At 40.4% G+C, this 18,404-nt stretch overlaps 1 protein-coding gene across 2 annotated transcripts in view; it reads right to left on the reverse strand.

Moving 5' to 3' along the window:
- Positions 1-17,957, reverse strand: part of CASK (calcium/calmodulin dependent serine protein kinase) — a 342,806-nt gene extending 324,849 nt beyond the window's left edge. For both annotated transcript variants that reach the window (XM_080794824.1, XM_080794823.1), the window contains exon 1: positions 17,711-17,957. In XM_080794824.1, the coding sequence (XP_080650950.1) occupies positions 17,711-17,769 (59 nt within the window). In that variant the 5' untranslated portion in view covers positions 17,770-17,957. The remainder of the gene's footprint in view (positions 1-17,710) is intronic.
- Positions 17,958-18,404: the final 447 nt, after the last annotated feature.

Genomic DNA, 18,404 nt, shown 5'->3' on the forward strand with positions numbered 1-18,404 from the left:
CAATTATGGCCATCCTGGTGTGTGTGAAGTGGTATCTCACTGTGGTTTTGATTTGTACTTCCCTAACAACTAATGATGTTGACAACCTTTTCAATGTGTTGTATTGGCCATTTATAAATCTTTAGGAAAATAGTCAATGGATTTTAAATTTTATTTAATTTTAATTAACTTTAAATAGCCACATCTGGCTAGTGGCTAAAGTATTAGGCAGATGGTGGGATTTAACAGCTGGTCACTTAACTTTGTTCAAGGTCAGGTGGGGCTGGCTAGGTGACTGAAGTTCTATCCCAGCTTCATGACTCTCCCAGATGGAACCCGGAAAAGGGAAGCTGGTGCAAAACTTGGGAGAAGGGGACACTTGGCACAGAGCCTGGCACTTAGGAAGCTCTCAAAACTCACTGTTGATGACGGAAGCAACTGGTGTCTATGAGCATTTCTGAAGGGCTAGGAACTGTGCCTTTATACCCGCTGTCTCATTCAATCCTTATAACAATCCCATTAGGTAGATTCTACTGTCTCCATTTTACAAATGAGGAAGCAGTTTTAGACAGATCAGGTAAGACTTAGAAAGTTTTCTCAATCCAGTTTAATTATGGCCACGATCTTCTAGATCTCAACCAGGGAAGCTAAGTGCTTTTCAGGATTCCACCCTCATGCTCAGCACCTATGTACAATTCTGTATCCACTAACCTACCGCCGAGGGACAGTCTGAGAATGAGATGGTTTTTGAAGCAGCAAAATATTAGCACTAAATGAAAATATGAATTCCTGACTGTGTGCATAACGGGCCAACTTATATCTTTTCCAATGTGTTCAGCTACTTCCTCCTCTTTGAATTGATTCAACAACTATGTAACACTGACTGTGTTAACTATGGACAGCCAGATGCTGTCCTAGCTATAGAGATACAGCAATGACTATGACAGCCATGCACCCTGACCTAATGAAGCTTAAAATATATATTAAAGAAATATATAGTTTTAAAAATACACAAGCTCCAATAAGTTTATGTCACATGGAGGCCCTGCTGCAGTGTCTATTTCATAATGAACCTTATCCCAGCGCATAAGAACCCTTAAATGGCACTCTCTGCCTACTAAGAAATTCTGAGTCTGAACATTATAGTCTTTAAAATGGCTCAAAATCCGTGCATTTGGCAGAACTCATCTATAAGAGTTGCTTCTAGGAAAGCAGCACCCAGCTCCCAAGCACGGTCAGCTGCCAAGAAATAAAAGGATTAAAGCTTACCTCCAGTTCCACAGGGCTATCTGAAACTCCTAGGCACATGAGGGGAGGCCAACACAGCAAGAGTCACGAGAGCATTTCTCTTGCCTAGAGAGTGATTTCCCAAGCTTTCATCACCACCCACCTCTGACCCCTGTTTCAGGTAGATAAAACAGAAATGATGAGGCTATTCAGAGGATTCGTGTGGGTGGCTATTGTCCTGACTGGGGCAATAAGGTGGCAGAACACTACTCTCTTTTAAAAAGTTCTCATTTTATTCTTTGGTATAAGTAACAATTTAATTTTGGAAACAATGCATGTCCATGCTGTATTGTACAAAACAGTAAAGCTCAAGTTCTCCTGTAGATGGGCTGCTTTTGGCAATAGACCTAAGTAACCACACTGAGGGCTGGCCTTTGCCTGACCCTCTTTCATTGTACCTCGCCTCTGGGATGAGTCAGCATGGCAAAAAGTATGAATTAAGTTGATTGGGAAAGCCTAAATAAAAGGTCTCACTCAATTGTTTCCAGTTTTAAGCTCACTATCTCCTGTGTCTTACCAGACCAAAGTATTCCACCCGAATATACCAGAAGAAATCATGGACCAAACAAACTCATCAGTGACACAGCTTGGGATCATTTGGCCAAGTCATGTTTCTTAACTTCAAACCACCACGGAATCACAGTTGCAAAAGCAATACTTTCCTTGCTTTTGCTATTAGAGTGAATGGAGATGGTGAGAAGGCTTTTCGTTTCTTTTTTTCTTTTTTAAGATTTTATTTATTTATTTATTTGAGAGAGAGAATGAGAGAGCGTGAGGGGGGTATGGTCAGAGGGAGAAGCAGACTCCCTCCTGAGCAAGGAGGCTGATGTGGGACTCGATCCTGGGACTCCAGGACATGACCTGAGCCAAAGGCAGTCGCTTAACAGACTGAGCCACCCAGGTGTCCCAAGAAGGCTTTTCAAAAGCTATTACACTTCCTTCAGTGGAGTTGGTAGAGTGAAAGATTCCAAGTGCATCAATAAGAACAAAATTAAAATTCGGTTCCAGTATTTCATATGACGCTGGCCACCAATTCCCTTAAAGGCAGAGAGCAAGAACAAAAGAAGATAGTATTTCAACTAAGGATAGAAATAGCCGTCCTTGGTATGGGAAGGCTAACGGAACCTTGTCTGGTAAACATTCTAGGATTACCCACAATATTCGGTATTTATGTGCTCACGAACATCCTTGTGAATTACCAGTGACTGTAGCACTCCAGGCCAAGGATAAAACATTTCCACATGGGATGGCACTATTTCCATGGCTCAGAGTACACCAAACGGCTCCCAAGAATTCCTAAACTCAGCAGCCACAAGGTAGACTTTCTCTTGACGAAGTTAAAAGGCAGTAAGACCTGGCAAAATGAAGACTATAAAAGATAATTAAGTCAGGCTACACCCGAGTACAGGAAGAACCAAGAACATATCAGTGCAGAATCAGTGAGGAAATGTCACAGAAATGTTAAACAGGCTACTGCCGTTAGCAAACATAAAAGGAAAAGACACAGTTGTGTATTTTCATTCACAGGTCTCTAGCCACTGAATTACAGTTTGATATCAGAGAGAAGAAGGGGTTTACAGAAATAAGAGCATCAGGTGTAAAGGCAACAAAATATTGGTGTTTTACCTACTGATTTCAGAGATTTGCAGTTTTGTATAACGGGCAAGAAAACAGTACCAAGGCTTCAACTCAAGCAAGGATCAGCAAACTTTTTGTGTGAAGGACCAGAAAGTAAAAATTTTCGGTTTTGCGGGCCATGTGGTCACTGCTGCAATTACTTACCTCTGCCCTTACATGTAGTGTGAAAACAGCTACAGGCAATATTTAAATGAATGGGCATGGCTGTATTCCCAAAAAACTATAAAAACAGATAGTGGGCTAATTTGGCCCATGCACCATAGTTTACTAGACCCTGATGTGGAGTTCCAAATCAGTGGTTCCCTAACATTAATGTACCTCAGGACCCCTTGGAGGGCTGTTAAAACAGATTGCTGTGCTCCACCCCGCCTTGTTTCTGATCTGTAAGGCAGGCCCAGGACCTGAGAATCCACATTTCTAACAAGTTTCCGCGTGATACTGCTGCAGCTGGTCAGAATAAGGTCCACACTTTGAGAGCCACTGCTCTAGACCTTACTACTAAACAAGAAGTTCAATATTTTAAGTAGCTGCCACAGTTCCCATCTGATTGGTTACAGAAATTTGTTACTTGTAGTAAGTTCCAAACTTCAAAGCTCAAATAAAATTAAATAATACAAAGAGAACAAAGGAGAAACATACTGGTCAGAATTTTTTTTTCTTAAGTGTAAACATTGTCCCACCAGTAAAATACACATAATTCATCCTCAAATCTCTTACTCAACATTTTCATGTAGCATGTTCTAAGTCCTATAAAGAGTTGAGAAGTGTTAAGTTCTAGAAATAAAACAAAATACAACCAGTATTAAAGACAAAGGTAAGCCATTCCTGCAAAATCAAAGAAAATTCAATGCAACCCACTGCTAAGAAGTGCTTCATCTCAATAAAATCAAAATATGGGGGTGCCTGGGTGGCTCTGTTGGTTAAGCCTCTGCCTTTGGCTCAGGTCATGATCTCAGGGTCCTGGGATTGAGCCCCACATTGGGCTCTCTGCTCAGCAGGGAGTCTGTTTCCCCCTCTCTCTCTACTTGTGGTCTCTCTCTCTCTCTGTCAAATAAATAAATAAAATCTTAAAAAAAATCAAAATATGTAAGACAGCTTAAGACTTTTGAAGAATTGTGTCATTTTATCCTAAGAATCTAAGGAGATAGGTAATACAGCATTTACTATCTTTCTTTTACAAGACGAAGAAACTGAGGAAAACAAACGAAGTGGTGATCTGTCACCATTATTTTTTAAAAATCCTTAAAATACTATTTTTCTTGGTAAGTTCTAAGCCACATTGATCAAATCCAACTTTTATATGTCTTTTCAGGACTATGTCTATGAATGTGTCTTCATGGGGAAAAACCTCATTCTAGTAACATCTTCAAGTCTATATTCACATTCGTGGGCCTAGTTCTGAAGCCACTCCCACAAGTCTAACCAAGAAGCTTGAACTTTCATCAGATGGCAATTTTAAGCACACTCGACCTTTAGTGTGAGTGGGTCATAGATTATGGAAGTATGGTGATACTTTCCAGCAGTACAACAGAAATACTTGGCAATGGGAGAAATGCTATTAATGGAGATAATCCAAAAAGTAGAGCAGCAAGCCTAGAATCTCCCTCTCTAGATACCCAGGCTCTTTCTGCAATGATAATAATGAAAATGTATTCATTTGAATAGATATTTATACAAATCAGTTTCACATCCATTATAAGAGGTAAATGTTTTTTAAAAACAAGGGAAGAAAGAAGAATAACCCACAGTGCATATGGTCAGTAGAGGGTTTTTCCATTCCTATTAGCACTCTTTTAGAAGTTTTATATAAGTTGATTATAATGTGAGATAATTACATTCTCACTCTAACCTGTGATCCAAATACTCCATAACAATTTTTTTAATTTATATGAAACATAATTAAAGAAAGTCCTCAGTGAAAACACCTTCTTGTTTGTTTTACAAGTATCTAATTATTTTGCAAATGACTAAATTAAAGAAAAAAATATTTATTAAAAAGATCATTTCAAATTCAATGCCATGTATTACTGCCGGGACAGATACCCAGTTAAGATGTTATTAAACCTAAGACGATCAGTAAATATTCTATATAAATAAAAGTAGACCATTCTGCTTTTGAGATAATGGCTCAGGTGGAAGTCAGCAAAAACTTCAAACCTAAAAAAATGCAATATAAATAGTACTGTTCATGGATTATAAGAGGAAAGGGTGCCTTCTACTGTCCTCTAAAGCCAACCTAGAGAAGTATTTTCCAAACAGATTCAGTATTTTCAGAAAACAGTATTTTCTAAACAGATTCCAACATGATCATTCTTCCACCTGACAATGTAATGTGACCTAGTGGATGAAATCCTGCTCTATAAATTTAGGGAATTTAGAGTCAGTGGCCAACTGTGTCAGAGACTGCCAACTTTAGGATCGTCCTACCTCATTTTGCTCACTTAAAATGTGGACACTGCTGCTATAATAAAATGTGGGGAAGTTACATAAAAGAACACTATAATATTCACAAATCCTTCATATGGCCATTTCCTAAATACATATTCTGAGATTTTCCTTGTCTCCTTTCTGAAATTTCACAATTTGAACAATTAATTCACCTGTCAAATGCCCAAACGCAAAGACAAAAGCTGTGATACAAAATTCCTTCTCTTAACACAGTCTTTGGAGCTTTTCACAACACTGCAAAATTATAATCTGGAACAGTCTTGCAAACAAATTAAAAAAGCTCTAAGCACAAAGAATACTATCTTTCTGATGTACCTAAGAGGCAATGCCAGTTTTTTTTTAAGATTTTTATTTATTTATTTGACAGAGAGAGAGAGATCACAAGTAGGCAGAGAGGCAGGCAGAGAGAGAGCAGGAAGCAAGCTCCCTGCTGAGCAGAGAGCCCAATGCGGGGCTCAATCCCAGGACCCTAGGATCATGACCCGAGTGGAAGGTAGAGGCTTTAACCCACTGAGCCACCCAGGTGCCCCGCAATGACAGTTTTTTAAAGCCACAAAGCACTCTATGTATTGTAGGTCTATTACCACAAAATATATTGAGTAAAATGGATTTCAAACACAAAATAGAACCTGAAAAGGTTTTGTTTACAACACACATGCACGCACGCATGCACACACCCTAATTAAACAGTGACTCTATCAGGGGCTCTTTGAGAAGTCATAAAATATACATAGATGGCACATCACAACTCTCCAATTAGGGATGAAGATTAAGCTAGTGATTTTTCCCCTAACTTTATTAAAGCTAGTATTTTAAATAATCTTTCATATCTGAAAATTTTTAGTACATTCTCATTTCTATTTTCATCCACTCTACAGGCAATAGGCAAGCATGAAAGAAAGAATTTCTTTTAGGAACTCTACATTTATATTGCTTCTAGTGAAACAATCTTAAAAGAATTTTGATGGGTTTTTTTCCCTTTAACGGAGGATCGAAAAAAAATCCAAAAGCAGTAAAAAAAATTGTAATAAAAATAAATTTAAAACCCACAAAAAAATAAATGTATAGCATTTCCCCATTTAACAGTGAAAACAGTTCAGTGAACCAGCCTCCATGTATACATTTTTTTGGAAACAACCTACTCATTATGGGGCTACTCAGACCACTGACAGAATATCCCAATCTTGATTGTAAATAAGAACAGGAACTGGATAGTAAGCTCCAGTTTCATTTTTAATCTACAACAGGATCAGCAAATTACAGCCTGAGAGCTAAATCTAACCACCTATTTTTATAAATAAAGTTTTATTGGAACATAGCCACACTCATTTGTTTTCATATGGCTGTCTTCACGCTACAATGGTAGAGTTGAGTAGCTGTGACAGATGCTGTAGGGCTCACAAAGCCCAAAATATTTACTATCTAGTAGTTTACAGATAGTTTGCCAACCCTTGGTCTACAACATCTAAAATTGATGGAAATCAGTATAAATAGATCTGTGAGATAAAAAGTTAACCAATAACCCATAAAATTTACTTTTATTTATGTTACAGTGTATTGAACCGACTCTACCAGCAAACTCTGATAGTGCTCACCTGATTAAAAAGCATTCTAACCCTCATACACTGCTGGTGGGAATGTAAAATGGTGCAACAGCTTTGGGAAATAGTCTGGCAGTGCCTCAAAATGTTAAGCACAGAGTTACCATTTGACCCAGCAATTACACTCCTACATATATACCTAAGAGAAATAAAAATATATGCCCACACAAAAACTTGTAGGTCAATGTCCACAGCAGGATTATTTATGATAGCCAATGGATGAAATGCACCCAAATGGACCATCAACTGATGAATGGATCAACAAAATTGGTATATCCATACAACGAAGTATTATTGGGTCTTAAAGATGAAATGCTGATACATCGACAACATGGATGAACTTTGAAAACATTATGCTCAAAGAAGCAGTCACAAAAAGACCACATGTGGCATGATTCCATTTACATGCAATGTCCAGAACAGGCACATCTGTAGAGCTAGAAAGTAGATCAGTTGTTACTTAGGGCTAGGGAAAGATGGGGTTGGGAGCTAACGTATACAGGGTTTCTTTTGGGGGTGATAAAAATGTTTGGAAATTTCTCATGGTGATGGTTTCACAACTCTGTGAATATACTAAATCCCACTGAAATATACGCTTTACATTGGCGAATTGTATGGTATGTGAATTACATCTCAATAAAGCTGGTACCAAAAAAAAATGTGTTCTATGAATCTGCTGAAACATCTAAAATCAGAATGTTAGAGTCTTATATTTAGGACTAGCCTTTAAAAGACAACCAGTCTCTGGTATACTAAATGACAAGCAGTAAAACAGTACTGAAGACCAAGTGCTTAGATGGGTCATAAATACCCAGGTGTGAATCCCCATGTTGCCGCTTATTACTACTGACACTTTGCCCAGGGCAAGTTACTGATCACCCTCTTGCTTAGTTTCCTCATCGGTTAAAGGGGAAAAGATGATTGCCTCAAAGGGAAGGCTGGTGGCCAAGGTTAAATTAGAAAAATATAAACAATTTAACACTGTGTCCAGCATATAATGAACACTCAAGCCAAAGAATTCGAGAACCAAAAAAAGAGAAAAAAATTCCTACCGTTATCCCTAAAACCTTTAATTTTATGGTTATTGTTCAAATTTCTTATGTAGGTTGTCTGTGTCACTAAACTAAAAGGAGCTGTGAACCCAAAATTGCTCAAAAAAATAAATTCATTATTTCATAAAATAAGATAAACATTTTTAAAGTTTCATAAGAATTCTTTAATTTCCCTGAACTGTATTCCTCTACTCTGTTTTCTTAATGAAGAAACAGGCATAAAAAGATGACATGAGTTACCCAAGAAGAAGACTAACAAATCATTCAAGCCTGACCTCCTCTGTAAAGATTTCCCCAACTTCCTTTTATGGCTAGGTGGTCACAGTCTCTGGATTGCTCATTTAACACTCACTCCCTCAACACTGAATACTTACTGTGTGTCAGTTGTGCGGAGGATACTAGGTAAACATGTCAGATGCAACCCTGACTTTAACAGGACTTAATGTCTAGTTAGTTGAGATCTGAGCCATTTGTCAACTTCTCCCACTGACAGAGAGCTCCTTGAGGCCAGAGAACTTCAAGCATTTGGTGAGTAATAGGGCACCTGGCTGATTCAGTCAGTGGAGCACACCACACTTGATCTCAGGGTCATGAGTTTGAGCCCAACGTTGGCAGTAGAGTTCATTTAAAAATAAATTAAAAATATAAAAAAATTGATAATGGCAATTAAAATAGCAACAACTATCTTTAGTCATTTTACACAGATCACGTTATTCAATCCTCACAACAATCCTGCAAGGCGTATAGTATCACGTTCATTTTGCAGATAAAGAAACTGAGACTCAGAGAGGTTAACTAACTTGGCTAGGGCCACACAGCTAGAAATGCACGCATAAATGAACAAATGAAGGAAGTGTTAACACCACTAACAACTTTACCCACGTGATAGGAAAGAATGTTCATTTCACCATATTATTTATGTAATAGAGCCTGTGTTTAGCACTGAGAAAGTGCACATTTGGAAATTGTTGAAACTTATCTACATAGCTGCCAAAAGTAATTTGAGTATCTCAGAGACATTCTAGAAATAAAAAATACTTATGCTGCACTTTACAATCACTAATCCATGCAAATAGCTTGTGAAGTGGCCATCATTCTTTCTATAAATAAGAAGAAAATGGCCACACTGTGCCCAAAGGCTACCAGATCTGATCTTAGAGGGCTGCCTCATAAGATAAAAAACAATGTCAATCCATATGTTTGGGGTAAAGTACATACCAAGGGTAAGCAGAAAGGCTGAAAATCTATAATGTTTCCTAAAAACACAAATTAAATTCCATAAAATAGCAGTGGTATAATGGTCATCTGCATGTCTTAGCAGGGCTAGAGACCTCATAATTGCATTAATAACATCAAGAGTATTTTAATAAAACATTAGAATCTGCATATAGCTAGGCAGTTATACTTCCACTTTAGATTTAAATACACCAAGATATTCTAAACTCAGGGTTACAATTAAAAAGCCTGAAATACAGACTCGACATAGTAGAGTTTGGATATTATTAAACTACACTGAGACAGACAGAGAGACAACACAGTCATCATTCCAAACTAAGTGATTCAAATATTCAAAACAATGGTAACAAAGCAAAAAAGAATGTGTATTAAAAGAAATAAGAAGGGCGCCTGGGTGGCTCAGTCAATCAAGCATCTGCCTTCGGCTCAGGTCATGATCCCAGGGTCCTGGATTGAGCCCTGCGTTGGGCTGCCTGCTCAGTGGGAAGCCTGCTTCTCCCTTTCCCACTCCCCCTGCTTGTGTTCCCTCTCTTGCTGTGTTTCTCTCTGTCAAATAAATAAATAACATCTTTTAAAAAAAATAAAGAAATAAGATTGGAAAAAAATAACATTCAACAGTTCAGTGATAGAACACAGATGTTAAAATGAAATAAAGTACACTTACCAAAAAATTGGCTTAAGTGCAATAAAGTAATTGTTTCTTATTGTGAATGGGTGTGCACAACTACAAAAAGCCAATGAACAAATTTAGTTGCACAGTGGGAGGTAGAGGGAGGTTAACTACACTCATCCAATGGGGACCCAAAACCTTGAGACAAGGAAGGCTGTAGTTCCCTGTGGGGAAGGGATTTAAAAAAATAAGAATGGTTTGACTAATATCAAGAACATAGAGTAAATGTAAAGTATATAAATTAACCATGTCATTTCATTAAAGGCTTTCATTTAATTGAAAGTTATGAACCAAGCTGAGGAATGAAAAATACCTAATCTTAGGAAAACCAAATGGTTTTACCTAAAAGCCAGCCATCAGAATCTACAAAACACAATCGTAACGAAAAAGAAATCAGCTTCTTCTTTTTTTTTACCCTAAATATGTTGCTGTTGAGGTGGATTCACAGAGAAATAGTGTATTACCAACATGCACAGAACCTTGCTTTTCAGTCACACCATGAATTGATATTTAACATTATATTCATTTTGATAGATGCTTTAAATTGCCTCTATACTATAAACAAGCCTTTTTTTTTTGATAGTCCATCACAGTGTGCTGGCATTTTACATTATTAATCCTCCCTACTTTAAAACTTCTGTGAAATCCAGCTATCCTGACTCTCCTAGCTCTGTGAGTTACACAGCAAAATCTCTCCAGCTCAGTCACCTGTCAAGAACTCATTCACTCAGTTTTACTTTCCAAACCTTCACTGTCATTCCAGAACTCTCACCCAAACTCCAGTTCAGCATTTCCAATGATGTCTACTTACAAATGGCTTGCACTCAACTCAAAGCTGCAATAATCAATCCATACCATGGAATACTGGGCAGCAGTTTAAGAAGAGACAAAGTTTGACAGAGATGTAGATGGATATGGAAAGGTCATCAGAGACAGTGTTTGTCAATGGAAAATTAATATTTCAGCATAGTGTACAAATATGATCCCATTCTGTTTTTTAAACAAAGACCTTCCAGAAAGATGTACAAGAACTGGACAATGGTAACCTCTGGAGAATGGGGCTATGGCCAGTGGGAGAATGGAGACAGGGGCACATATACCTCTGTACAATCTAGATCTTAAAATTAACTTTATAGTTTATTTTATAAAGACTAGTCAATTTACAAAGAGAAAGTAATAGAAAATTATTGACTCTCAACATTGCAAATACGTATTAACTTCCTTGAAGTCAAACAAGCTTCAGAAATGAAATCTTCCTGGTGTGGATGAAGGGAGACTCTCCCTTTACTGACTTGGGCTCTATGACCAGTCATACCAGAATACCATAATGGCCAGAAGGGTGATTACATTGGACTCAGTTCAAAGAGGAATACCCAGACAGGGGGTGGCCCCAGCAGAGAAAGAAGAGAGCGGGTCCCGTCGCACCTTGAACCCTGGAGCATGAATTCAGAGCTGTATCTTGTGGTTTTAGAATCTGCACTGTCAGTTGCCAGCTAAAAAATAAAACCCCAAATGCAAGAGCTGCACCAGCCATCAGCTCGTTGGCGGGGGTCAGGGACCTACTCAGTAACTCACTCACTCGCCTACTTAGGTGTGCCGTGCTGGCCCCCAGCCGACAAGCTCATAGCTCCGCAGCTGCAGTTCCACACGTGGTTTTCAGAGTCAGGGAGAGCAACTGCAGGATTTGTAGCACAGGATATAGGAGCAACGACCCCGTGGAAACCACCCCACCCTACTCGCAACAAACACCCATCTCCCACACCTCATCACGTCTGGTTTGGCAAGTTAGGAGTCATTAATCAACGATGCTGTTTGTTGGGGCAGGGGAACGGAAAAGAAAAACCTGGAGAGTAAATAAAAGGTGTAGAGAAAGTTCCAAAACAAATTGTATTTTGGATGGATGGGCAAGAGTCTATATTTCCACTGCTAAAGAATGCAGAGGCTTATCAGTTTAGTAACAAACGTGGGTATCTCATTAACAAGAAAGACAAAAAGAAAAATGGGTGAAACAATGAATGGTCATATGGAACCTCTAATGAAGGAGTGAAAAATAGAACTAGAGCGTCGAACAATTAAAAACTGTTGTAAATAAACTCTGAAAATGAAGGCATGGGCCTCGCTTCAAAGAAACCCAATGTAGCATTTTTAACTACCGCAATCAGCAGGAAATGAATGAATGGACTTCGGAACCAGTTGCAATTTCATGTGATCTCGGCCAAGTTACCCCTCGCTGAATCGCAGTGTTTTCTGTAAAACAGGTATAATCAGAGGAGATAATATATGTAAAGTGCCTAACATTAGAAGGCATAAATGTCAACTCCCCTTACGAAGTAAGCATTAAATGATAAAAGATTTTCTGTTTTTACCTTTAAACAATCTTATGTCAAAGTTCTTTTAAACAGTGCTTCTGGCAAATTTAAAATGTGAAAACGTTTACAAAAAGGCAGTAATTCAAGAACAGTTTCAAAAAGGAAGGCATACTTGCTTCTTTAATGTGTTGAGTAGACCTACAACTGGGAATGGTAAAAGACTTTTCGATTTAAAGGCAATAACCAGGAACACCATTTAAGGCGCACAAGAGGTAGTTTGCCAGGTGAAATGTTGCAGATTCAAGAGAGAAAACGGGGGGGTGGGTTGTGAAGTGCACATGTCAAGGACACAGAAGCAGGTCACAGTTGTAGAATGCAAGGGAGTCACAGGTAGTCTTTATAAAGACGACAGGCAAACGACACTTGAGAAACTCCAAGTCCTAAGGCATTCTGTAGAAAGCAGGCATGAAGAGACTCGGAGAAAGCCGTGCACATACAGGAAAGCTCAATTCCCTCCAAAATGGTCCCAGAAGCCAACTCCGTCATCAGGAATCAACACTGCTTACCTACTCCCCAAAAGGCCACCCACGTGCAGGCATCTACACCGTATGAAACAGGTTTCTCTTCTGCGCAACTGCAGCTAATCCCCCTTGACTTGACTCCTTCTGGGCCACCAATGGGCTAGCTGGTGATTGTGTTTCTCCTGCCTTGCTACACGACTGTCACTCTGATCAAACACTTCTCTCATAAAACATCTACTCATTTCTGGTAAATTCCTGGTTCCTTCGGGCTCACACTTTTCCAGACACTAAAAACTAATTTGCCTACAATGTCTACATAAAATTTCCAAGAAAGATGTTCCAACATATTATAATGTTCCCCTCTGTGGTACTGGAAATCCAAATCAGTGGGCCAATCAATATATGTGCAAGCCATGGTAATTAGTAAAAAGAGTAAAGCTGAATTTTCATCATGTTAAATTACATATTTTACCAATGATTAATCCAGTGTTTGTATAAAGGCTGCATTTAACTCAATTCTCTGGTAAATGGTGGTACTGGAATTGCAAGTGTGGACGTGAAGTATATAAGCAAAATAACCACACTCTTTTAATAGAGTATATGTATAAACACAATCCATACTGAACTGATAAATCTGTTAATATTAAATTAAGCCGTTGTAGTGGACAGACACAGTTATTGAAGCAATCCTCGTTCTGTGTTGTTCCAAACATCAGTCACCGTGTTAGCATTAGATGAGCATCATAAATCAATGCGAATCTTAAAAGACCCAAGAAATCAAAGCCAAACGCAGGCTGAAACAAAATTCTGACACAACAGGGCTCAGAGACACAGCACAGAGGAGATAAAATCCACATTTTGGTCTCTTGGCTTCAATACCACCCAAAAAGCATTTGTTCTACTTTTCAAAACCTGTAAACCTCTGAAAACCCAGTCCCAAAATATTACATACATTACCTAAGTTTTAAACCAATGACTCAATCGTAGCTGCGCATTAGAATTACTTAGAGAGCTTTCAAAAAATGCCAGTGTCCAGGACCCACTCTCAGAGATTCTGATTTTATTGCTCTGACACAGGGCCCTGGCATTGATCTTTTTTAAAAGCTCCCCAGGTGATTCTAATATGCAGCCAGGTGGAGATCCACTGCTTCAGACTAATACAGCCTTTTGGGATAGTAATCGCTCTGAGGTTGATAAACATGCTTTTTGCCTTTTAATGAGATTTTATTAAAACTACTCAATTCATCCCATAGCTAATGAGCAACTGTTACATCGCAGGCCCTGTGTTAAGTTAACGGAGAAAGATATATATGTTCCCTGTCCTCAAGAAGCTCTCTGTTCACTAGGCAGAGAGACTCATGAATAAGAAACCATAATTAAATATGGTAAGTGCTCTCAAGGTACAAGCAAATTCAGCATGCCTCACAAACTTGCATGTCATCCTTGAGCAGGGGTCATGCTGCATCATTCCAAGTTTCGTATACATCCTACCAAAGCAGGAAAGTCAGAAGTTACAGGTTACCAAGAATCCTAAATACCAGGGCAAATATTCAGCCCATGCAAGATGAAAATGGTGTGCCTTTTGCTATTCTCGTTCACAGAAACTCCTGTACCATGAAGGTAGGCATTTCTATGTTTTAATTTGGATGAATCATCTTAAAATTGCCTTCATGTAATATTACTGACTGTACACTTACCTCTAAAGCTATACACTTGCAAAAGATACAGTAAATGATCATGGCATAAAAATGAGCCCATTCCCTGCATTTGCATAAAATCTTTCTTTCCCACTAATTGCTACATTTGCAAGGACGAGAAGTTTTGGGACTAGGATAAGGTCCCATCATTGGCGATTTGTTTCAGTCACTTGGAAGACGTTACACAGGAAAATGTTATGGAAACAACGGGCATTCAAAGGATCTTTTATAAGACTTTCAAAAATAAGAAACGCGGGGAAAGAGTTTAATTTTTTTAAAACAAGAAATGGCATCCTTTCAATATTCCTAACGAATCAGGCACATGATTCCCTCGCAGACAGTGGATGAGTGAATGAGCCGATAAGCAGTGAGGTAGGGGAGTGAGTGGGTGGTCAATTGATCTTGAAAATTGAAATCTGTCTTAAAAGTACCTCAGTGGAAATTTAAACCTATTAACACCTAAGGGTCAAAAACAATTTGTGATGCTGATTTGGTATATAAGAAAATCACAATTCTAGAGAACTTGGATAGAAATCAAGAAAAGGGTTTCCAGTACAAGTGAACATCTTCAAGGCCTTTCTGTTTAAAGCTAGAGTTGAACAAATGCTAAGTTAAAATGTATGCTGTCAAGGTCCCTGCAAGAAAATCTCAAGTGAATTTCAATTTCCAGATCAATATATGCTGAGACAATTTACCGGAGAAACCTTCAACCTTTACACAGGGTGAGGAACACTATCATTACATTCTTTACCACGAAGGCTACCTTGAATTCATTATTTCACGAAATGACACATTATAAATGGCACTGACCAAGTCAGATTTTGTAGGGTATGAAAGAGATTTCACGTTCACAATAGTTAAGGGAGCCATAGGGTACCTATCACCTCTGAATCAGCCTGCTCGCCCTCCTTATGCAGCTCTGAAGCAACAGAAAAGATGAATTTAGTTCTATCAGAGGTGTTTCCTGAAAACATTCTATCAATTACAAGCCAGCAGAATACTGATTGTGCTAATGTGATGCCGACCACTTTGTTCTGATATCCAAAGAAATCATGTCATCACTCTTTAAGACCTTAAGGAATCGGAACTGGTTACTAACATTGATCCAAAGATGGCTATATTCCGTCATCACGATATAATTAACATTTTAATTTCACATTTTCCAATTATGACTTTGCTGGCTCATTTAAAGCAAATATAACTAAGACACAACAAATATCATTCACCCACACACACGATCATTTGGGAGCTTTTGGGAAACCCTAATTTACCTTTACTGGGTGCTCAGAATGAAGAAACCAAGGAGATTTTTTTTTTAAACATGTTTGTCTCTACAGAACAGTGCTTGCTATCCACATATGGCTGTGGAGCACTTGAAATGTGGCTAGTCCAACTGAGAAACTGAATTTTCAATTTTATTTAATTTTATTTCATCAAAATTTAAATTTAGAAAGAGATATCAATTAGGTTATTAGAAAACTTTTAGATATGTTTGGGAAAACTTGGGTATGTGAAGCTACTTTTGCAAATGCAAATGTTACAAAACCTAAATACAGATCAAGTATTTCTGATGAAAATTTAGCTTAGTGTCAGAATTAAGATGTGCTGTTAGTGTAAAATACACACCGGATTTCAAAGACTGAGTACAAAAGAAAGGATGTAAAATATCTCATGAATAATTTCTGCCCTGATTATGTGTTGAAATGGTAATAGTTTGGATCTAGTGGGTTAAATAAAATATTTTATTAAAATTGATTGCACCTATTTGCTTCTAATTTTTTAATGTGGCCATTACAAAATTTGCATATGTAAGATTTTTGTATAGAAAATTACATATATGTCTTGCATTCTGTATCTTTAGAAAGCACTGCTCTAGAGCACTTCCACAAGCACTTTACAGGGCACACTGGCTATCCTTCCTCTAGTAGACAGGCTGGTCATGTAACAAAAGGGGCAAGGAGTAACATGTCCTTGTATCAGTTGGGTCTGAGGAAAGTGTGTAGCAAGCTCTACCCATAATTTCACCATGTGAGGCAACACGGTAATACCTCAACACAGAAGAAAAAAAATGAGTTATCAGCACTTAAACAAATTGAAATCCAGTACTGCAGACAACTTAAAAAGGATACAGCCAACTGCTCTAAGGTCTTGGTTTCATTTCCCAACTGCAGACCTTAAAATAGACAATAAAGCACGGTTTCCAAAAAGAGGTAAAATATTTCAATGGTAGCTACCTAGCGATCCTTAATAAAGCAGCAAAAATTGCTCTTAAATCTTATCTCCTGAACTTCTAAAGGCACAGAATACACGCTGAACTAGGAAATCAACTTCGGATCGCCAGCCTTTTCCTTCACAAGCAAATTAGCAGGATTGTGCACTTGGAATACTGTTTGACAAGAATGAAAAGGAAACTATTCAAAACAGATTTAAGGAGTGGACAATTAGATGAGGAACTGCAGATTTAATTCTCAATCAGCACTGTGATTAATCTGATTCCCTGCTTTTCCCTAGTGTAATTACACAACACAGATGAAAGGATGAGCATTTGGACTGTCAGTTCTATATTCTAGACCAGCCCGGTGACTCAAAGCAGACGGCTCCACCACCATCCCAACAACAGTCGAGGGAAGCCTTGAACACTGATTTAACAGTCATTGCATAACGAGGCATTAAAAATTCGGATACCCCCAACTCTTTCCACGCTGGTCTACACCAGGTGAGGAATTTGCTGAAACTGAACGCACCCCGTCTGAAAATGAACCCCTCCAATCCGGGCACGGGGTGAACACAAAGGCATCTATCTAATATCCTGCACAATAGACACACACCCCACAATTAAAAACCCTGGACGTTCTCTCGCTATCGCTCCATACAAGCAAAGGAAATGCAAGCTGCTCTTTTCGTTAATAGTCTGTGGTACACGCAAGGTAACAATAACCCCAACTGTTCTCAGGAAGCAACTATAAAATCGGGTCTGCCACGTCCCTGTGCAACCGTCAGATAAAATGCAGACAGCGGATTTCGGTCGGCCCCACGCCTCGTGGGGTGGCGGACCTCGGCTCGGTGGCTTCCACGGATCGCTGAGAACCCCCCGGACCCCCGCCCGGCAGGAGGTCCAGGTACACGTCTATAAATACGCCCGGGTGAGGACTAGGGAGGCGGAGGGGAAGGGAGGGCAGGGGGCAGGCCGGGAGCGGGTGCCGGTGCGGGAGGACCCGGGCATCACTGAAATGCATTTTTCCACACTCCCGCTCCCTCGCGTGGGAACTCACTTGCCGATCACCTCGCAGAGCTCGTACACATCCTCGAATAGCACGTCGTCGTCGGCCATGGTCCGGAGGGGACAGCGGCCGCAGCGTGGAGGGCTCCGAAAACGGGGGTGGGGGCGCCAAAGAGCTCAGTGCCCGGCCCCTGGCTCGCCTCTTCCCCTCAGGACCCGCGAGTCCTCGGTGCTGAGGACGCTCGAGTGGGGCTGCGAGGCCCGGAGACTGCGGCGCCTTCCTCTGCAGGCGACCGCCCCGGCGCGGGCGGCGGGGCCGGGGCGCGGGAGCGAGGGCGGCCCGGGCCCGGCGCCGCCCGCCCGCCCGCTGCTCCTAGCGCTGCTCGGGCCGCGCTGCCCGGCGTGCGGATCCTCGGGGACCGCGCGGCGCCGCGCTCTCCGCTCGTCAGCCCGCGCGGGCCGCGAGGCCGCGACCGCTCCGTCTGCCGAGGCTGGCTCCGGCGCGGCGCGGGGCAGCTCAGGCTACCAGGGGGGCCGCGGCAGGACCATGGAGGGAGGATCGCCGCGGAGGGAGGTGGCGGCGGCAGATCGGCTCTGGGGACCAGGAGGCGGCGGCAGAGACGCTCCCTCCTCCTTCTCCTCCTCCCGCCGCCGCCGCCGCCGCCGCCGCCGCCGCCCGCCTGAGAGTGGGAGGGGGCTTCGCGGGACTGGCTGTCTGTACGGGCGGGAGTCGCAGCCGCCGCCTT

This window comes from Martes martes (assembly GCF_963455335.1).
Source record: "Martes martes genome assembly, chromosome: X".
NCBI lineage: Eukaryota > Metazoa > Chordata > Mammalia > Carnivora > Mustelidae > Martes > Martes martes.